Source organism: Oncorhynchus kisutch, linkage group LG27, assembly GCF_002021735.2.
Source record: "Oncorhynchus kisutch isolate 150728-3 linkage group LG27, Okis_V2, whole genome shotgun sequence".
Classification (NCBI taxonomy): Eukaryota; Metazoa; Chordata; class Actinopteri; order Salmoniformes; family Salmonidae; genus Oncorhynchus; species Oncorhynchus kisutch.
Window position 1 is genome coordinate 14,585,985 of NC_034200.2, and position 23,671 is coordinate 14,609,655.

Here is a 23,671-nt window from a genome sequence, read left to right on the forward strand (position 1 = left end):
AATACCTCATAATGACAAAGCGAAAACAGGTTTTTAGAAATGTTGTAAAATGTATTAACTACAGCAACAAAACAAGGGGAGCTCAAATAAACGTCGCTCTGAAAATCAATTCTGCGTCCTTCCTACACATTCTAAATTATTTTGTCCCAGACAGAAAAAAAACAAATAACTCATTGGTGCAGGAAGCTCTTAAGAGGAGCAACTTAGGCCAGTCATCAAAAAAATATTTCCTCAATGCACCATCACATAGCATTAGCATTATATTATAGACAGGTGTGTGTCTTTACAAATAATATCCAATCAATTAAATTTACCACAGGTGGACTCCAATCAAGTTGGAGAAACAACTCAAGGATGATCAATGGAAATAGAATGCACCTGAGTTCAATTTCAAGTCTCATAGCAAAGGGTCTGAATAAGGTATTTCTGTTTTATTTCAAATACATCTGCCAAAATGTCTAAAAACCTGTTTTCACTTTGTCATTATGGGCTATTGTGTGCAGATCGATGAGTAAAAAAAATGATTTAATACATTTTAGAATATGGCTGTAATGTAACAAAATGTGGAGAAAGGGAAGGGTTCTGAATGCTTTCCAAATGCACTGTATATAGCACTGTTGATTTGATGATGTTTAAACGTTTAAGTTGAAATGGTGCTGGAATAGAGGAGGCAGTGCTCCTGTTGTCTTAGTGCTGACTTGCAGTCACTCAGTGGTTCTAAATCAGTAGGCGTTTCGTAAACTGTTGCAAACAACTTGCTTGACTATGCTGCAGGTCAAATAACTATTTTTTACATGCAATATTTGCTTTGTGGACTTCGGACAGATGTTGCTCTTCGGTTTTGTGTTGAAACAAATGTATGTGCAGTTGAATTTATTCCGCCACTGTTGTCTTTTTGTTTTCACGGCCTTATTGTATATCACGGTGCGGTGGCGTATGAACTAATGGGTTCTAGAGCAAACAACGCAATTATCGCAATAATATGCCTCTTTTTTTTGTTTCCTCAGTGATATTACTCACACACCATTACTGGCAAGCGGTAAACTAAAACCTTATATGACACCAATTTTTACTTTGTAGCACTTACATATCAAGCATGATGGAGTCTTAAAATGAGGCCTGGGTAAGGCCAAAATGTCATATGGCAACTTCGAATAGATTATTTCTCAACTATGCTTTTATATTCAATTGTCAAATATACTGTATGTCAACAATCTCCCCCTCAGAAAAGCTCCAAAGGACCATTCCAAGGAATAAAATCTGTGAGAATCTAAAAGATCATGGTCTTTATTTGTCCTGGTTTCGTGAAGAATCACTCGTCTAGAAGATGAAACAGCATGACAGACCAATTAAAAATAACTTTGGAACTTGCATCCAGTTCTGAGGGGAAAAGGTGGCATTATCGTCAAATGATAACATTTATTTTTGTTTACACCCCACCCAGAAGTTAAAGGTCTAATGCAGCCATTTTTATCTCAATATCAAATCATTTATGGGTAACAATTAAGTTCCTTACTGTCATTGTTTTCAATTAATATGGTCCAAAATAAACAAAAATAGCTTCTTGGCGAATATACATTTCTCAAGCAAGAACTTTGATAGGACTGTCTGGGAGTGGTGTGAGAGGGGAGAGAAATTGAAAATTACCTGTTATTTGAGATGTTTGGAACACTTTCTTATAGATCTATTAACTCATTTATCGCCTGGTGAAGTCACCAGGCAGATGTCACCAGGCAGGCCATATCAGGCTGACATTTTAGGTGGTCTTTTCAAACTGCTCTTACACTAAAATGGCATTCTCCTCATTTTCATAATTTCACAGTATTATTCCAACCTCATACTGTGGAAATATATAGTGTATAAAATACAGCAAAATCGTGTTTTTGACTGCGCTGGCCCTTTAAGACCTTGCATCGACGCTACATCAGAACACTTTGTTGAGATGTTGGTGGAAGCAAACATTTCCTCTGTTCCTCCAAGTCTTCAGATTACACAGCTAACATATGTTTAAAAACACTTTGGCATTGTTGTTCAAACGTTAAATGGGTCTATAATCGGAAACATCTGTAGCAGGTTCTTTTGATCCTTTGTCTTCTACTGTATCTCTCGGTAGACAAAGGGTCTTAAATATTCATGAAATGCAAATAAAGCTGCTTACAACATTTATATCAGTCCGCATAAACAGTCAGCAAATGAAGTAGGCGAACAGAACTGTCTGGATCACATCACAGAAGGACAACTGGCTTCTTAAAATAAGAACCCATTACCTTGGAAATACTGGGGTCTTTCTGAACCACATAGTGGGGACCTAAGTACATACTGCTGGAAGCCAAATATTGAATCCCATTAATTCCTAGTAGCAGACTAGAAGGCCCACTTACAGTGACTGTAAGAAACAGTCTTCTAACAACATCATTCAGTTTCTCATTGCATGAAAATGGGCCTCGGACTAGACTGACTTCTTTCATGAATAGGACAAGCAGTAGAACCTGTTTTATGGTTATTTGGCCTCAACCTCAGGAATCCGGTCGTTGTGGCCAGTGATAAAGATAAACCTAACTGCAGGCAATGAATTGAAATTACTCTGGGAACCGCAGCACTGCTTATGACTATGCAAAACAGACTGCATCAAGTCAGTGGCAGGTGAAATGACTTTTGCTAGTTTAGTTTCTCCGTGTGTGATGGTGCATTGAGGTAAGGTTTTATGAGGACTAGCCTTAGTTGCTCATCTTGAGAGCTTCCTGCACCAATTAGTTTTTCTCTCTGGGCCAAATTTAAAGGGGATTAATAATAATTTAGAACGCGTAGGAAGGACGCAGAATCGATTTTCAGAGCGACATTCATTTGAGCTACCCTTGTTTTGTTGCTGTAGTTTAATAGGAAAAAGGCACTGGTGCAAATGGAGGGGTATACTACCACAATCCTTGCTTTTCCATCGACCGACTACACCATAACAATAACTAGTTGCTTGTTTCACAAAAACAGCATTCATGCTTATTCCATGTATCAATTACTCACTGGAGTGTCTTGTTTGATACACATTTTTAAAAAGTCCTATATGATATCACGGGTGCCTCTGAAATGGCACCTTGTTAAGTAAAGTACCTATACTACTGTATAAGGAATGGGGTTCCATATCAGTGTTGTTAGGATCTCTGAGCTTCAGATGCTCAGTGGGTGCCAGCTAAATCCAGGAGACATAGCATCATGTCAATCAGCCTCATTGAATCCTAGTAATAACAGCTATCTACGTCTCACAGCTACTGTACGTCTCACCCCCTCAACACCTGCTGTCACAGAGAACACTCAAGATTAAAGGCTATTCCAGGTCTTCAAGAAGTTTCAGCAAGTTTCAGAAAAACACAGATGAATAGTGATTCTGTTTAATTCGCAGAGAGATCTGCAGAACCAGTCAAACGTTTGGACACACCTACTCATTCAAGGGTTTTCCTGTATTTTTACCATGTTCTACATTGTAGAATAATAATGAAGACATCAAAACTATGAAATAACACAAATTGAATCATGTAGTAACTAAACAAGTGTTAAACAAATCAAAATAGATTTTAGATTCTTCGAAGTAGCCACCCTTTGCCTCTGACAGCTTGTCCAAACTTTTGACTGGTACTGTATGTGTGACAAAATGCAAGGGCAGGCTGTACCCTAGAGGGACCTGTCAAGACTAAAGGCTCTAGTATTACCTCAGCGCTATAAGATTATGATAATCAACTTCTTGCTCACTATAACTGGCATGTCCATCAAAGAGTGAGAAACAATGAACAATTAACTGGGCATAGACTCTTTAACGTGGCTAGCCAATCACATCGATAACAGCAATATTTTTTTTCAGACTGCTGAACACTTGAACTGGACTGACCACCTGCACTGACTCTCCGCACCTTAACACACATGCACTCACACCCACACAGATACACACAATACCCAATAATTAGAATGAAATACAGAAATATCTCATTTACATAAGTATTCACACCCCTGAGTCAATACATGTTAGAATCTGCCTTGGGCAGCGATTACAGCTGTGAGTCTTTCTGGGTAAGTGTCTAAGAGCTTTGCACACCTGGATTGTACAATATTTGCACATTCTTTTTTAAATTCTTCAAGCTCAAGTTGGTTGATGATCATTGCTAGACAACCATTTTCAAGTCTTGCCATAGATTTTCAAACCATAGCTAAGCCACTCGGGAACATACAATGTCGTCATGGTAAGCAACTCCAGTGTATATTACCCACCTAAAGTCGATTGATGCATAGGCGTGTCAATCCAAGTAACATAATAAAAAAAATCCACAACAAAATACGGAAATTTAAGCTAGAGATATGTTTTGGATGAGTCTCAATCCACCTCATCTGGCGCTGTTGTACTTTTGCATCTGCGGTGAAAGGTGGCAGAGCTAGAGTGGTGTTTGTCAGACCATAAGACCATAAGAAAATTGGTCTTCTCAAGAAAACGTCAGAACGGTTTGACCTAGAAAACTATTATGACCCCTCTATGGAAAGACTCTCACAAACATGCTGTTGTTCTCCGTTTGGCTCTATGACTGCCACTAGTGTCACGGGACTGTCTTAAAGTAACCGGTACTGGTTTTAAAAATGTATGGAAGTATGTAGGTTGTTTTATGCAAAAAACAGGTATGTGTAAATGTTTTATGTGTGTGTGATATATATATATATATTTATATATATATGAGCTATATATATATATATATATATATATATATATATATCCTGAGCTTTCATATATCCTTATATCTCCTAGATATAGGACAAACACTTCAAAACCTTGTTTCTTGTATTTTTCACCATTTATAAATGTGTTATTCAATGCGTTCCTCTGGGTTATAGTAGTGAAGGCCAAATTCAAAATGTTATCAAATTGTTATATATATTTATTTGTTTAATACCTAAAAGGGTCCATAGTAGTGTGACCATTTTAAACAATTCCAAACTGTATGTCAGCCTCTTCCTTTTCACTCTGTCATATAGATTAGTATTGTGGTGTAAATACAATGCTGTTGATCCATCCTCAGTTATCTCTTATCCCAGCCATTAAACTCTGTAACTGTTTTAGAGTCACCGTTGGCCTCATGGTGAAATCCCTGAGCGGTTTCCTTCCTCACCAGCAACTGAGTTAGGAAGGACTCCTGTATCTTTGTAGTGACTTTTTACACCATCCAAAGTGTAAATAATAACTTCACCATGCTCAAAGGGATATTCAACGTCTGCTTTTTTATTTTTACCCATCTACCAATAGGTGCCCTTCTTTGCAAGGCATTGGAAAACCTCCCTGGTCTTTGCGATTTAATCTGTGTTTGAAATTCAATGCTCGACAAAGGGACATTACAGATAAAGTCAGATTTGTATGTGTGCGGTACAGAGGGAGTTAAACACTATTATTGCACACAGAGTCCATGTAACTTGTGACTTGTTAAGCAAACTTATTTAGGCTTTCCATAACAAAGGGGTTGAATTGACGTATTGACTCAAGACATTTCAGCTTTTTTAACATTTTTTATGAATTTGTAAATATGTGTAAAAACATAATTCCAGTTTTGACATTATGAGGTATTGTGTGTAGGCCAGTGACAAAATCTACATTCAATTATTTTAAATTCAAGCTGTAACACAACAACATTTGGGAAAAGTCAAGGGGTGGGACTACTTTCTGAAAGCACCTGTATACACTCATTCACACACACACACCTGCTGCTACCAGACTCTTATTGTGATAGCTAAATACTGCACAATTTAAAGCATGTACGTCCCGTACATACAACTAAGGAAACTTGATCATTTCACCATACTCTATAAGCCACAGAAGGACAATTGTCATTGAATGGGTTAGCATAGTGTAAGTATTATGGAATAGGCCACTTCTTCAACTGAGTAAACCTTTGGTAAACCTTGCAGTAAAATTCTATAAAAAATCCTAAACACTGTGTAGCTCTTCCATTGATCTAGAAGAGAAAATGTATTCAGGATTACCTCAGCCATGCTCAAGGTCCTAAACAATATCATAACCACCATCGATAAAAGACAATACTGTTCAGCAGTCTTCATCGACCTGGCCAAGGCTTTCTACTCTGTCAATCACTGCATTCTTACCGGCAGACTCAACAGCCCTGATTTCTCAAATGACTGCCTCACCTGGTTCACCAACTACTTCTCAGATAGAGTTCAGTGTGTTAAATCGGAGGGCCTGTTGTCCGGACCTCTGGCAGTCTCTATGGGCATGCCACAGGGTTCAATTCTCGGGCCGACTCTTTTCTCTGTATACCTCAATGATGTCGCTCTTGCTGCTGGTGGTTCTCTGATCCACCTCTATGCAGACGACACCCTTCTGTGTACTTCTGGCCCTTCTTTGGACTTCAACCGATCACTGCCCGCACCATCCCGCCCGTCTAGCATCACTACTCTGGACGGTTCTGACTTAGAATATGTGGACAACTACAAATACCTAGGTGTCTGTTTAGACTGTAAACTCTCCTTCCAGACTCACAGTAAGCATCTCCAATTGAAAATGAAATCTAGAATCAGCTTCCTATTTCGCAACAAAGGATCCTTCACTCATGCTGCCAAACATACCCTCGTAAAACTGACTACCCTACCGATCCTTGACTTCGGCGATGTCATTTACAAAATAGCTTCCAACACTCTACTCAGCAAATTGAATGTAGTCTATCACAGTGCCATCCGTTTTGTCACCAAAGCCCCATAAACTACCCACCACTGATCTGTATGCTCTCATTGGCTGGCCCTCGCTTCATATTCGTTGCCAAACCCACTGGCTCCAGGTCATCTATAAGTCTTTGCTAGGTAAAGCCCCGCCTTATCTCAGCTCACTGGTCACCATAGCAGTACCCACCCGTAGCACACGCTCCAGCAGGAATATTTCACTGGTCATCCCCAAAGCCAACTCTTTGTTTGACCGCCTTTCCTTCCAGTTCTCTGCTGCCAATGACTGGAACGAATTGCAAAAATCACTGAAGCTGGAGACGTATATCTCCCTCTCTAACTTTAAGCATCAGCTGTCAGAGCAGCTTACTGATCATTGCACCTGTAAATAGCCCATCCAAATACCTCATCTCCATATTGTTGTTTATTTTTTTGCTCCTTTGCACCACAGTAGCTCTACTTGTACATCATCTTCTGCACATCTATAACTCTAGTGTTTTAATTGCTAAATTGTAATTATTTCGCTACTATGGCCTATTTGTTGCCTTTCCTCCCTAATCTTACTACATTTGCACACACTGTATATAGATTTTTCTATTGTGTTATTGACTGTTTATCCCATGTGTAACTCTGTTGTTTGTGTAGCACGGCTTTGCTTTATCTTGGCCAGGTCGCAGTTGTAAATGAGAACTTGTTCTCAACTGGCCTACCTGGTAACAACGTACTTCCGCTGTGCGTATTAGGCTCTCACGTGTTACATTTCTCAATGGGCTCCATGCTATTATGTCCACAACGCCGCAGTGTGGACATGCTGAATATGATCCAAATTGAAACTCATTTTGATTTGTATTGAGGAGACATCTTCATAAAAATGTCACAGCCATAGCTAATGGGTTGTCATTTGAAAGTGTAGTGGATGGCTAAATTAGCATCGCTACGGCCTTCATGAGACTTAAGGCACTGTAACCCACAGACTGACTAATGCCCTGGCCTTTCTGAGTTAGTGGCACTTCTGGTTCTTGAGAATGTTGTAGCATAAGATGGACTATAAGCACTCATACATTGAATACATTGCTGCATAGAGATTACATTATGAGGGACTAACCGACAGCTCTTCAACAACAGCTCTAGGACATACTTGGATTAAACTCAGAAATAACATTATAGTGAAAAGAGGAAGGTCACAAAAGCCAAAGCAAATCGATTTGTGCACAGCAGCCTTCACCTGTGAACTGGCGAGGCACTCCTCTCCAGACTATCCCTGCAGAGCAGCACAGCTTCAATTTCCCTCCTTTTATTAGCCAAACCCTATGGGGAATATAGATGGAGGAAACAGGACCGAAAGAGTGTCACCTTACTTAGATGTCAGGGCCACTATTTTGTGTGTTGTATATAATATATAGCAAGTTTGTATGATGGGTGGAGAAAGATTGGCAATGAAAATTGTGTTTTGTTTTTACTTTAAGGTAAACTTGAATGCTTTCCAAGCGCCATCACATCACGCTCCAGTCTTTAATGGAATTCCGTCCTCATTTACTCAAGGTCAAAGCTCATCCCTCCCACAATCCTTTGCATTGTAAATCTCTCTCTCTCAAGACCTCGGAGGGCATTTGAATAATCAAAAGTTTCCTGTGGTATTTCTCTAAATATTCGTCTATAAGCCTTATGACACTGAATACAGATTTTTATAGGGGGGGGGGGGATTCACATCTATCACAATGAAAACAAACGCATCAACTGAAGTAAATGGGCAATGAATGTAAGAGGGCGCCAGAGAAGGCAGGCGTTTTACGTGCCCCCAACCGATTGTGTTTTTTGTTTGTTTATTTGTGTTGTTTGTAACTTGTTTTTTTAACTTATTTTGTAATGTTGCCGCTACCGTCTCTTATGACCAAAAATAACTTCTGGACATCAGGATGGCAATTACTCACCACAGACTGGCAGAATCCTTTTTTTCCTTTAACGAGTCTGACAAGGCCGAAGCGAAAACGATATACTGCTTTCTCGGGTACAGGCCCAGATCCCCGTGATTTGCGTGAAAAGGAGGCAGAGAAAAAGGCTGCCTTCTGAGAATTCGTAGGAGATTGAATAAACCCAAACTTCCTTCCATTCTGCTAGCAAACGTGCAATATTTGGACAATAAAATATATGACCTACGCGGAAGATTAAAATACCAACGGGACATTCAAAACTGTAATATCTTATGCTTCACAGAGACGTGGCTGAACGACGACACTATCAACATACAGCTGGCTGGTTATACGCTGCACCGGCAGGACAGAACAGCAGCGTCTGGTAAGACAAGGGGCGGCGGACTATGTATTTTTGTAAATATCAGCATGTTAAATGTACAACCAGAGGGAAAAAACTCTGGACCCCTTTACTCCACACACAGAGATGCATACAAAGCTCTCCCTCGCCCTCCATTTGGAAACTCTGATCATAATTCTATCCTCCTGCTTACAAGCAAAAATTCAAGCAGGAAGCACCAGTGACTAGATCAATAAAATAGTGGTCAAATGAAGCAGATGCTAAGCTACAGGACTGTTTTGCTAGCACAGACTGGAATATATTCCGGGATTCCTCCGATGGCATTGTGGAGTACACCACATCTGTCATTGGCTTCATCAATAAGTACATCGATGACCTCATCCCCACAGTGACCGTACGTACATACCCCAACCAGAAGCCATGGATTACAGGCGACACCCGCACCGAGCTAAAGGCTAGCGCTGCCGCTTTCATGGAGCGGGACTCTTACCCGGAAGCCTATAAGAAATCCCACTATGCTCTCTGACAAACCATCAAACAGGCAAAGCTTCAATACAGGACTAAGATCGAATCATACTACACCTGCTCTGACGCTCGTCGGATGTGGCAGGGCTTGCAAACCATTACAGACTACAAAAGGGAAGCACAGCCGAGAGCAGCCCAGTGACACGAGCCTACCATACGAGCTAAACTACTCCTATTCTCGCTTCGAGACAAATAACACTTAAACATGCATGAGAGCACCAGCTGTTCTGGAAGACTGTGTGATCACGCTCTCCGCAGCCGATGTGAACAAGACCTTTAAACAGGTCAAAATTCACAAGGCCGCAGGGCCAGGATTATTCAAATGCCCTCCGAGGTCTTGGTAATCCTGGATTAACAGGACGTGTACTGCAAGCATGCACCGACCAACTGGCAAGTGCCTTCACTGACAATTTCAACCTCTCCCTGTCCGAGTCTGTAATACCAACATGTTTTAAGCAGACCACCATAGTGCCTGTGCCCAAGAACACTAAGGTAACCTGCCTAAATGACTACCGACCCATAGCACTCACGTCTGTAGCCATGGAGTGCTTCAAAAGGCTGGTCATAGTTCACATCAACACCATTATCCCAGAAACCTTAGACCCACTCCAATTTGCATACCGCCCCAACAAATCCACAGATGATGCAATCTCTATTGCACTCCACTCTGCGCTTTCCCACCTGGACAAAAAGGAACATCTATGTGAGAATACTATTCATTGACTACAGTTCAGCATTCAACACCATAGTGACCTCAAAGCTCATCAATAAGCTAAGGACCTTGGGACTAAACACCTCCCTCTGCAACTGGATCCTGGACTTCCTGATGGGCCGCCCCCAGGTGGTAAGGGTAGGTAACAACATCTGCCACGCTGATCCTCAACACAGGGGCCCCTCAGGGTTGCGTGCTCAGTCCCCTCCTGTACTCCCTGTTCACTCATGACTTCACAGACAGGCATGACTCCAACACCATCATTAAGTTTGCCGATGACACAACAGTGGTAGGTCTGATCACCGACAATGACGAGACATCCTGTAGGGAGGAGGTCAGAGACCTGGCCGGGTGGTGACAGAACAACAACCTCTCCCTCAACATGATCAAGACAAAGGAGATGATCGTGGACTACAGGAAAAAGAGGACAGAGCACGCCCCATTCTCATCGACGGGGCTGTAGTGGAGTGGGTTGAGAGCTTCAAGTTCCTTGGTGTCCACATCACCAACAAACTAACATGGTCCAAGCACACCAATACAGTCATGAAGAGGGCATGACAAAACCTTTTCCCCTCAGAAGACTGAAATGACTTGGCATGGGTCCTCAGATCCTCAAAAGATTCTACAGCTGCACCATCGAGAGCATCCTGGTTGCATCACCGCCTGGTATGGCAACTGCTCGGCGTCGAACCGCAAGGGTAGTGCACATGGCCCAGTACATCACTAGGGCCAAGCTTCCTGCCATCCAGGACCTCTATACCAGGCGGTGTCAGAGGAAGGCCCCAAAAATTGTATGGCAAGCGGTACCAGAGCGCCAAGTCTAGGTCCAAGAGGGTTCTAAACAGCTTCTACCCACAAGTCATAAGACTCGTGAACATCTAATCAAATGGCTACCCAGACTATTTGCATTACCCCCCCCCCCCCCCCCCCCCGTCTTTTACACCGCAGCTACTCTCTGTTGTTATCTTCTATGCATAGTCACTTTAATAACTCTACCTACATATACATATTACCTCAACTAACCGGTGCCCTCTGCACATTGACCCGGTTACTCCCATGTTTATAGTCTCGCCATTGTTATTTTACTGCTGCTCTTAAATGACTTGTTACTTTTTATTTCTCATTCTTATCTGTATTTTTTTTAACTGCATTGTTGGTTAGGGGCTCGTAAGTAAGCATTTCACTGTTATATTCCGCGTAAGTAAATCATTTCATAATTGATCATGACTGACTCCCATGAGTTATGCACAGTTCTGAGCATAATCAGTGTTTTTGCAATACAGCAGGTTATCAACAGAGCTGTTACCCCCATGGAGGGTTAAAGGCTAAGGTTTGTTGGGTGGGAATGGATGTAATGTAGCACTCAGCTCACTGCTGCACTAGTACAGTACGTAGTTCTTCTGACATCCAGACCAACGGTGACAAATGCTTTTCTTCACAGGGTGTGCATGATGTTGGTACAGTGTGCTGCTTCTCTCACTCCATCAAAAACACAGCAATACCTGATTTCTGGTGTGTGTTTGATATTGTTTGTTTGCCTGGTGTTTTGTGCTTCAACACAATCATTCATGATCAGATATGGTGACTGAGAATGAATGTGTAATTGCACAGGTGCGTTCAACCACCAGCCCCAATGAAATGTGCATTCACAAAGATGTGCTTAAGTGGGAACTACCCTAACCCACTTTTTTTTTCATGGCAAGTGTTTTCAATCAAGCATTACAATAGCAATTACCCATTATTTGCTTTTTCCAAGGCATAGAGTGTTGCTTGGCAACAAACATGGAAATAAAGATGTTTCCATTTCATACAAAAAAAAGGAACAAGCAATTGAAACGACAGTTGACTACTTCACAACCAATGAAGGACTTCAGTTAAATGTCACCAGAATACCAAATCATAGTCCCGGATTAATCATATAAGCCCACAGCGATGTGCCAAGCCATGTGCCAAGTTACCCTTTTCAAGGTCTACAGAGAGCACAATGTTAACACGTTCAAGACACAAAATTCCTTCTGGATGACCACAAGCAGTTGGTTCACATGAACGGCACTTGAACTCACTTGTCAATGGTCAAACATTACATGGGTGAGTTTGCACATCTCTTGCCATAATCTGTGAAAGGGATGAGTGATACAATTGATATTAAATATTTCAGTGTGAGAAAAGGAACCCAACCGGGCCAACATTAGGATAAGCATACCACTTGCTGCCTTCTCTTCTGACATGCTAGATAGTTTGGTGGTTAATTACTGTCGATATGAAGTGTCTACTCATTCTTGCAAACCTCATGAAAACTACACACTGTATAATTGGTGTACTTACTGAGAGTCAAATCCCAAATTTACTTTTGACCATTAGCATAAAAATGGCTTAGAGGGATTCAACAAATAACGGACAAGGTTATAGACCAGGTTACTCTCAAACAAAGAGAGAATTCATATTCCCATCCATTGCTCACGATAGGAGAATAAATGCTATGAGCGAAAGAGTGTTCTAATAAACCTTCAAAACATGTGTTTGTTGCTCTGCAATCAAATAGCTTCAAGACTATTTGACTAAAATCTTTCTCTGCTACATTTTGCAGCACTACTTGAAATGTATTGGAATGGTACCAGTATTAATGTAAGCCAGTCCTAATCACTAAAGCTCTTGCAGGTGCATTTGATGGTATTTTTATCAAAAGAACACTACAAAGCAATCCAATAAGGAGGGCCTTGCCTGGGGAAAAGTGCCAGTTATAAATCAAATGTTATTTGTCACATACACATGGTTAGCAGACGTTAATGCGAGTGTTGCGAAATGCTTGTGCTTCTAGTTCCGACAATGCAGTAATAACCAAACGAGTAATCTAACCTAACAATTCCACAACTACTACCTTATACACAAGTGTAAAGGGCTAAATAATATGTACATAAAGATATATGAATGAGTGATGGTACAGAACGGCATCGGCAAGATGCAGTAGATGGCATAGAGTACAGTATATACATATAAGATGAGTAATGTAGGGTATATAAACATAAAGTGGCATAGTTTAAAGTGGCTAGTGATACATGTTGTAACGATTGTCTTCCTCTTCTGATGAGGAATAGGATGGATCGGACCAATGCGCAGCGTGGTAAGTGTTCATGTTATATTTATTAGAGCAGAAACACTAAACAAAATAACAAAGAGAGTGAAACAAAAACGAAACAGTTCTGTATGGTGAAACACAGACACAGAAAACAACTACTCACTCCATAGTGGGAAAACAGGCTGCCTAAGTATGGTTCTCAATCAGAGACAACGATTGACAGCTGCCTCTGATTGGGAACCATACCAGGCCAAAACCAGAAATACAAAACATAGAAAAAAAACAGAATGCAACTCACACCCTGACCAAACTAATATAGAGACATAACAAAGGAACTAAGGTCAGGACGTGACACATGTATTACAAAAAGATGGCAAGATGCAGTAGTTGATATAAAGTACAGTATATACATATGAGATGAGTAATGTAGGGTATGTAAACATTATATTAAGTGGCATTGTTTAAAGTGGCTAGTGATACAGTTGAGTCAGTATGTTGGCAGCAGCCACTCAATATTAGTGGTGGCTGTTTAACAGTCTGATGGCCTTGAGATAGAAGCTGTTTTTCAGTCTCTCGGTCCCTGCTTTAAAGCACCTGTACAGACCTCGTCTTCTGGATGATAGTGGGGTGAACAGGCAGTGGCTCGGGTAGTTGTTGTCCTTGATAATCTTTATGGCCTTCCTGTGACATCGGGTGGTGTAGGTGTCCTGGAGGGCAGGTAGTTTGCCCCCGGTGATGCGTTGTGCAGACCTCACTACCCTCTGGAGAGCCTTATGGTCGTGGGCGGAACAGTTGTCGTACCAGGCGGTGATACAGCCCGACAGGATGCTCTCGATTGTGCATCTGTAGAAGTTTGTGAGTGCTTTTGGTGACAAGCCGAATTTCTTCAGCCTCCTGAGGTTGAAGAGGCGCTGCTGCGCCTTCTTCACAATGCTGTCTGCGTGGGTGGACCAATTCAGTTTGTCAGTGATGTGTACGCTGAGGAACTTAAAACTTACTACCCTTTCCACTACTGTCCCGTCGATGTGGATAGGGGTGTGCTCCCTCTGCGGTTTCCTGAAGTCCACAATCATCTCCTTTGTTTTGTTGACGTTGAGTGTGAGGTTATTTTCCTGACACCACACTCCGAGGGCCCTCACCTCCTCCCTGTAGGCCGTCTCGTCGTTGGTTAGCTACTTAGTTTTTAATTGTAAATATTAAATATCAAATATTTAATTTGACCATCAATATGAGAGGTTTTTAACAGGACGAATAGGCACAGTACTAAATTGCAACCATTTAAGTTTAAAACTTGTGCAGCTTATTGTAGCCTAGCAATGTACTGTAGATCAAAACTATTGGGTGAGAAACTGAGAATTTCCCTGAACCAACACCTCACATCACCACCCTATTCACATTATCTTAAAGTACTAACAATGTAGATGTCAGTTTAAAACAGACCCTATGCTTGGGTCTACTGTATATACAGCTACTGTGTCTACTGAATATACAGCTACTGGGTCTACTGTATATACAGCTACTGTGTCTACTGAATATACAGCTACTGGGTCTACTGTATATACAACTCCACAGTCTACTGCATATAGAGATACTGGGTCCACTGTATATACAGCTACTGGGTCTACTGTATATACAACTCCACAGTCTACTGTATATACAGGTACTGGGTCTACTGTATATTCAGCTACTGGGTCTACTGTATATACAGCTCCACGGTCTACTGTATATACAGCTACTGGGTCTACTGTATATACAACTCCACAGTATATTCAGCTACTGGGTCTACTGTATATACAGCTACTGGGTCTACTGTATATACAGCTACTGGGTCTACTGCATATAGAGATACTGGGTCTACTGTATATACAGTGTCGTGTCTTTACTATCATTAAACTGAAGACGTAGTTTTTATCAAAGATTCTCTGTAATTAGTATTACGCGATCAACTGATTAATCACGTAACTAATTAACTAGGAAGTTGGGGCACCAAGGAAAAATATTCAGATTACAAAGTTATCATTTCCTAAAATAACTTTTCAGATATTTTATCTGATCAATTAGTCTTCGAATTAATGAATGATTTACTTTACCTCACGTTAATCTCATTCCAAACGTCGTAAATTGTTGGTTATCTGCGCGAACCCAGTCTTCACTATGAGTCATCCATACATCAATTGTCTTAAATAATTTATTTATTACTAACTAAGTAATTCACAGAAATGCATAAACAAACAGTAAATATGGTTACAAGAAATAGTAGGAGAATGTGCCCTAGTGGGCTAAACCGGCATGGCGGCTTGTTAGACAAAAGGGGAAGTGGGGGTCGACTAAGAAGTCACTACAGAGTGATAATTATAACAATTGAAATGTTAATCCTTTGCACATGAACGCTCACTCATTCGGGAACAATTGCAATCAATATATATATATATATTTACGCTCAGTGTGTCGTCTTGATCGCTGGTGAAAAGTTTGTTTCTTTTGAAGAATTCTCTCTCTCTCTCGGTTGTGGTTAGATGGATTGTTCAGAGTGACATTCATTAGTTTCATTATAGAATGGATGTTTCGGTGGTTGTCGTTCTTCATGTTCTATAATACCGAATTCATAGCTAAAGACTAGTAATTAATATCAAATACTTGTTCTTATTCTGTCGGTATCGATAGTCTAAGAGTTTAACCACGTGGTATGGTTAAAATATTCAGCAATGGTTCACAACCTTTGTCCTCCCCTAATGGAGAAAAACATGGTCTGCAACCTTTAGCCGTCTCGTAATTGAAGTAAGCTCGGTCTGCTGATCGAAAACCCGAGTGGGGGTTTTATTCAGAAGGGCCGAAAAAGGTCTGTCCCAGGAGGCCTGACCCTAACTGGGCTCAGGGGCAGTCCTCTGATTTACTTCAAATCAAAAGGGAATTGTATTTTTCTTCATTAAACAGTCCAAAAATAATATTACACAATTATACAAACAGTATCATACTCACTCATTCATCTTATACAACAATTAGATGTAAACCTCATATCTGAGGCTATTATATAAACAGTGTTATTGTAATGTGGCCACACCGTCTCCCATGAGCTTCCCCAAGTTGTGACAAACGGACCAGATCGTAGCTGGATTCTTCACCGATCTTTTATGCTTTCTCCGGAATATGAAATGTGTTCGTACCTCAAGTTCTGTGAGGTGGAAGGATTTCCTTTGTTCTCTATGAAAATGTACTCTCTCTATACTATGTGTCCATGAGGAGATCCTCAGGAATTTACAACGTCTCTCTGACCACAGCAACCTAGTTGAAGGAGGCAAGGGGGAGGCAGGGAGAGGGGGATGGGGCTTGCTATACCCAAAGAGGCCAACGTCATGACAACAGCTCCACGGTCTACTGTATATACAGCCACTGGGTCTACTGTATATAGAGATTCTGGGTCTACTGTATATACAGCTACTGGGTCTACTGTATATACAGCTACTGGGTCTACTGTATATACAGCTACTGGGTCTACCATATATACAGATCCACGGTCTGCTGTATATACAGCTACTGTGTTTACTGTAAATACAGCTACTGGGTCTACAGCTCAATTATATCATCTGGACTAATATAGAGGGTTTCTGTTTCAACTCCTCATTCAGTTCTCCCTCAGATGCATAGAGGAGCAGCACCAACACAACATAAATCAATAAGGAACCATACTATTACATTTCTGTAGCACTATGATTATCCTAAATCCAGGTAATAATATGCAGGCATCATCGAGAAATGATATAAAATCATTTTAGGCCCCAAATTGTAAGCTAAGCTTTTTCAATTTAATTTCCTTTTCCATCACCCATCTCATCACTGTCTCCATTTCCGGACCATCTGATGGTACTAAAAGTATCATCTGGTGAGATCTCAGCTTTATGTTGACTTAAATGGGTGCTTATATTTGGCCTAAAATAATAAATGAGATTTAGGACACCTCAAGTCATGAGCTTACTGACTTGGGGTGAGAGTTCTTTTCATTCACACCGGATCAAAATAAACTCCTTTGAGAACTGTGTTCAATAGAAGAACTTAGTCCCATCATTTAAAAAAAGGAACAAAGTAGTACCCATGTTATTGGTAGGCGGTATAGGAAAATGGAATGTGACGGAATATCAATACAAGCAAGATTGAAATACAATGCATCATAGTAATAGTGAAGAGGGATTTTTTGAACTCGCAGACATTCTGCTATATCTCGTTGTATATTTTTGGCTGTATTTTGTAAAGTTGGTCCTATGTGTGATGAGGCATTTTAAATGCAAAAAACATTTCCAATGTGATGAATCACAAATCGTTATTTTCATACATACAGTGGGACCCGAAATTATTGACACCCTGGATGAAGATGAGCAAAAATGACTGTATAAAATAAATAACTGAAATACTGAGTTACACTGAGGGTACAAAACAATAGGAACACCTTCCTAATACTGAGTTGCACCCCCTTTAGGTGTCAAAAGCATTCCACAGGGATCCTGGCCCATGCTGACTCCCATGCTTCCCACAGTTGTATCAAGTTGGCTGTACGCCCTTTGGATGGTGGACCATTCATGATACACATGAAAATAGAGCACTTTTGGCTGAGGTCCTTAATGATCTTCTTGGCCTTCCTTTGACACCGAGTGCTTATACATGTCCTGGAGAGCAGGCACCCAGAAACAATGCCTCCATGCCTCCCAACCCTAATTCTATTATAATAACTTCTAATAGTAATTGTATCCACTGGTTAAATGGGAAGGAGTGAGGTGGCTGCCATCTTGGGCCAGTAATCTTTTCGGATTGAGAAATTCAAAGGGCTATCACTGTTAAGAAACATAATAGATGCATAGCATTGAATTTTTAAATTCATACACTTTGAAATGAATTTTGTAACTTTGCCCTAGAAGCATTTAACTGCAGGGCACTCCCACATCATCTTAAATAATGTGCCTATCTGATTTAGGTTACACAGTGAACCGTTGGGGCCAATTTCATTATAAAACGTTTCCTTGGTGTTAAATACAGTCTGTGAGCAAACTTAAAATGGGGGGGGTTTGTTGAAGGAGAGGTTATTTTCCAACAAGGCTCCAACCTCTGAAACCCATTGAAACCCTGTGGTTTGAAGCACAGACTAAAGAATATCAAGGATCTGGAAGGATTCTGTATGGAGGAATGGTCTAATGTCCCTCCCAATGTGTTCTCCTTCTCATAAAACATTTTAGAAAAAGGCTCAGTGCCATTATCCACGCAAGGTGAGGTATTGAAAATGTTTTCAGAACAAGTATCAGTAATCTTTATCAAGGATGTCAATACTTTTGGACCCTGCTATATGTATCACATGTACCAGAGTAGCTGTCATCATTGACAAAACATTTTTAAGAAAAATAATGCTCATCTTGGTCACAGTGTAAATGTTTTTACATCAGAATTTCTCAAACAAATATTCCATAAATCATTTAGCCAGTTGTCAAAAGGTACATAATAATCACCACTTACTATTGGTTAGGTTACACAACTACAAAATACCCAATGGCAATGCTATTGGGAGTTGCTGCCAAGGGCACATGCACTATTTAATCCAATATCTACATTGTTATGAACTCCTCTGTAAGTTCAGTTGGTAGAGCATGGCACTTGCAACACCAGGATAGTGGGTTTGATTGCCGGGATCACCCATACGTACAATGTATGCACACATGACTCTAAGTTGCTTTGGATAAAAGTGTCTGCTACTTTGCATATATACGGTGCATTTGGAAAGTATTCAGACCCCTTGAATTTTTCCACATTTTGCAACCTTACAGCCTTATTACTTTTTGCAAATATATTATCACATTTACATAAGTATTTAGACACTTTACTCTGTACTTTGTTGAAGCACCTTTGGCAGCGAATACAGCCTAGAATCTTCTTGGATATGACGCTACAAGCTTGGCACACCTGTATTTGGGGAGTTTCTCCCATTCTTCTCTGCAGATCCTCTCAAGCTCTGTCAGGTTGGATGAGGAGCGTCGCTGCACAGCAATTTTCAGGTCTCTCCAGAAATGTTAGATTGGGTTCAAGTCCGGGCTCTTGCTGTGCCACTCAAGGACATTCAAAGACTTGTCCCGAAACCATTCCTGTGTTGTCTTGGCTGTGTGCTTAGGGTTGTTGTTCTGTTGGTAGATTAACCTTCACACCAGTCTGAGGTCCTGAGCACTCTGAAGCAGGTTTTCATCTAGAATCTCTCTGTACTTTGCTCCGTTCATCTTTTTCCTTCGATACTGACTAGTCTCCCAGTCCCTGAAAATCATCTCTACAGCATGATGCTGCCACCACCATGCTTCACTGTAGGGATGGTGCCATGTTTCCTCCAGATGTGACGCTTGGCATTCAGGCCAAAGACTTCAATCTTGGTTTCTTCAGACCAGATGATCTTGTTTCTCATGGCCTGAGAATCTTTAGGTGCCTTTTGGCAAACTCCAAGTGGGCTCTAATGTGCCTTTTACTGAGGAGTGGCTTCCGTCTGGCCACTCTACTATAAAGCTTGTCTGATTGGTGGAGTGCTGCAGAGATGGTTGTCCTTCTGGAAGGTTCTCCCATCTCCACAGAGGAACTCAAGAGCTCTGTCAGAGTGACCATCGGGTTCTTGGTCACTTCCCTGACCAAGGCCCTTCTCCCCCGATTGCTCATTTTGGCCTGGGGGCCAGCTCTAGGAAGAGTCTTGGAGGTTCCTAACTTCTTCCATTTAAGAGCGATGGAGGCCACTGAGTTCTTGGGGACCTTCAATGCTGTAGACATTTTCTGCTACCCTTCCCCAGATCTGTTCCTCGACACAATCCTTTCTCTGAGCTTTGTGGACAATTCCTCTGACCTCATGGCTTGGTTTTTGCTCTGACATGACACTGTCAACTGTGGGACCTTACATTGACAGGTGTGTGCCTTTCCAAATCATATTCAATCAATTGAATTAGGTGGACTCCAATCAAGTTGGAGAAACATCTCAAGGATTATCAATGGAAACAGGATGCACCTGAGCTCAATTTTAAGTCTCATAGCAAAGGGTCTGAATACTTACGTAAATATTTTCGCTTTGTCATTATGTGGTATTGTGTGTAAATAAAATAAAAATAATCCATTTTAGAATATGGCTGTAACAATATGTGGAGAAAGGGAAGGGTTCTGAATGCTTTACAAATGCACTGTATATGGCACTGTTGATTTGGTGATGTTTAAACGTTTAAGTTGAAATGATGCTGGAATAGAGGAGGCAGTGCTCCTGTTGTCTTAGTGGTGACTTGCAGTCACTCAGTGGTTCTAAATCAGTAGTTGTTTAGTAAACCGTTGAAAACAACTTGTTTGACCATGCTGCAGATCGTGTACTTGTTATTTACATGCAATATCTGCTTTGTGGACTTCACCAGAAAGATGGAAAATACTGTTTTCATTTTGTCATTATGGGGTAATGTGTGTAGATTGCCCATGAGGTGCAGAGTATCAGTATTTTAAGCAATTTCTGTATCACTGCCCGAGGTTTCAGTGTTTCCTGCTTTTAAAATATATGGGAAAAGTGATGTATCATTCCTTCCCTTCACAGAAACCACAGCTTAAAGGAATGAAAGATACTGTCTGCAAGGCATCCATCTTCCACTCACCTTGTTGTTTACCGAGGCCACTAGAGTTGCCTGAACTACAACCAATGATTCTCTCACAGTAGCCTACCATGTACAAAATAATATCATTACACCTAGCCATTGTTAAATTATCTATACGATGTTATCGATGTGACCATCATGTCCAATTCTGGATTCCCCTTTAGGCTTTGGATCACCTTTAAACATGTACAACTTTCAGCACAGCGACACCACGGCAGGTCCAGTGTGAGTCACTGTACCTTGTCTGTAACACGAGCGTCAAAGCGTTGGTTTCATTCTAAAGTTACTGTGACAATCCATTTCTACACTCAACAGTAGCCTTATGTGGATCTTGAGAGCACAATAGGTCAATGCAAAAACTCATTTGTCCACTTCCGCCTCTATGGGGAGGGCAAATGAGTTCAAAGTTCCCTGAATAAAGATTTGAGGTATTCCTCTCAGCCTCAATTAACATAGAAACTGCATAGCTAAAACCATTGAAATCCAAACTCTGTTAAGCCTGGAAAAGAACACAGCATAAACCCAGAGAGATGACGCACAACAAACCCCAAACCAGATAACCAGACATGATTTGAAGAGACTCACGGTACTGAAGTTCCATGGGTAACACTCCGATCCCCGGAATGTGCACTGCAGCAGCATGTCACTGATATCGTGGCCCGTGCGGTTGTAGAAGTCTGTCATGTTGAACTGCTTGGGCTTGAAGTTGAGGAAGTTGGCCTTATCCTTGAGGGCAGCCAGCACCTCAGGCTCAGCCAGGTGAGTGTTGGCTATCTGGTAGTTGGAGTTCAGGAGGGCCAGGAGCTCCCCCACGTGATACAGGTCGTTCCTGGTGATCTTGGAGAAGCGGAACTCGTTGAGGTTGCAGAAGGTCACAGCAGGGAAGGTGAGGTTGGGTGCTGCCACCTCATCCAGTTTGGTGACGTGGGGATACTCAAAGTAGTAGGAGACGCGGTCCATGCACACCAGCATAAGCAAGGCCAGCGAGCCCAGGAAGGAGAGCGTCCACAGGAAGCGGCGAAACGTCATGTGCCCGTAGGCAAAGATATGGCTCATGCCATGTAGAGTGGACATGTTGGCGAAGGCTTGCAGGTTGGAAGGCCGGATGCTCTCGATGCTTTCCTCCGAGTCCCCCTTCATGGTTGCAGTTTGGGTGAGTGATCCTCAACAAGAACTTCAGGTTAGAGAGACTTGCTTAGCAACAGAATGTAGCACAAACCAACCAGTCGCCAATGCTTTGGCTCCGCAGCCTGTGGCTTTTATTCCAACAATAAGCGGCAAGCGGAAGATTCTAACCGCTATCTTAAAATGGTTGGCAGATGCTTTTAAAATGTCTCTTCCAGTGGGTGTCAGTTCTTCCATGTAGTCCCAGGTCCCCCCTTTTCTTTCAGGCTCCTCTTCTATTCTCTCTCTCTCTCTGTGGCGCTCTCTCTCTCTCTCGCTCCCGCTCAGCTGTCTTTGTAGCAGAACCAAACAATGAGCTCCAGAAACACCCACTTTTACCCAAAAGGGAATGCCTTCTGAGCAGTGTGAAATGGACAATGAAAAGAACAACCGGGAGAAAACAGCAGACGGGCGTGAGGGAGAGGGAGAGGAGAGGGAGAGATGGGGATTGGTAATGAAAAGGGCTGCGTAGGGCTGAAGAGGGGTTCAGCCTCAACAGTCAATGGGACCCTTCCTCCTCCAATTGGCATGAACGCCACTACATCGCAGTGATCATGGGATGCAATGAATTTGTGAATGGGGGGAAAGAATAGAGAGAGAGAGAGAGAGAGAGATAGAGAGAGAGCGATGGCCCCCTGTCCTTCACTGCCACCTTCCTTTTCTCTCTCTGTCACTCTCTTCTCTCTTTTCCCCAGATGAAAATGATGAGGGGGGTCATTGACTTCCCACTAACCCACCTCTCCTGTGTGGTTTACAGACAAGCCCCGTGTTTGTAGGTAGCCTCCACGGTATCTACCTTGTTCCGCTCTCATCCACAATTAGCAGGGAAGCCCATGCACCTCTTGATGCCAGTCTAGCATCTAAAACCTGCTCAACACCACTAGCTTTTCTCCCGATCTCAACATACAGGTTTATATTCTGCGGTCTGCCAGCCTTTCCCTCTCTTTCCCGAGCTCGCTTGCTTGCTGCTGTTGCTCCCTCCCACCACTCTCTCTCTCTCTCTCGTTTTCTTTCTCCCCCCGCCCCCGCTCCCTACCTCTTTAGTAGTCAGGATTCATCCTTCTGCCGAATGGCTGCTTTGGCTGAGTTTCTGTGTGCACAGGGGGAGTCTCTCACTCTGTGCTGCTGCTAACTTCACTGTGTTATGGTTTTCTAATGCGTTCTAACAGTCTGCGTTTGTCATCTGTGATCAAGTGATAGCTCCTACTGTGTTATGGGAATGCCACAGGTTGCATGTTGATATGGATGTAAAATGCATAACCACAAAGAGAATGAATTATCTGTAGTGGGGATGTGGTTGCAAGAGCCTAAATCTTTACAGGGCGAATGTGAATGTGTCTCGATTTGATAATTTTCACTTACAAGTCAAACAAACGATCCACACATTGAAGTACTGAATCCATTGATCTTCTTCTGGTTAAAATAGTATTTTGGTTTCTTCTTATAATAGGATAGCGAACCAAACACATTGGTTGCCATTTACTTTCTGTTACACTCTTAGAAAAAAAGGGTTCCAAAAGAGTTATTCGGTTGTCCCCATAGGAGAACCCTTTTTGGTTCCAGGTAGAACTATTTTGGGTTCCATGTAGAACA

General features: G+C 41.7%; 1 protein-coding gene across 4 annotated transcripts in view; it reads right to left on the bottom strand.

The window, feature by feature from the left end:
• LOC109871876 (acid-sensing ion channel 1C) overlaps window positions 1–23,061 on the bottom strand; it is a 177,673-nt gene extending 154,612 nt beyond the window's left edge. For 3 of the 4 annotated variants that reach the window (XM_020462890.2, XM_020462891.2, XM_020462889.2), the window contains exon 1: window positions 21,500–23,047. In XM_020462890.2, the coding sequence (XP_020318479.1) occupies window positions 21,500–22,054 (555 nt within the window). In that variant the 5' untranslated portion in view covers window positions 22,055–23,047. Of the gene's footprint in view, window positions 1–21,499 lie in introns of all 4 variants that reach the window. The other variant, XM_031806738.1, reaches the window with a different exon arrangement.
• Between the last annotated feature and the right edge of the window lie 610 nt (window positions 23,062–23,671).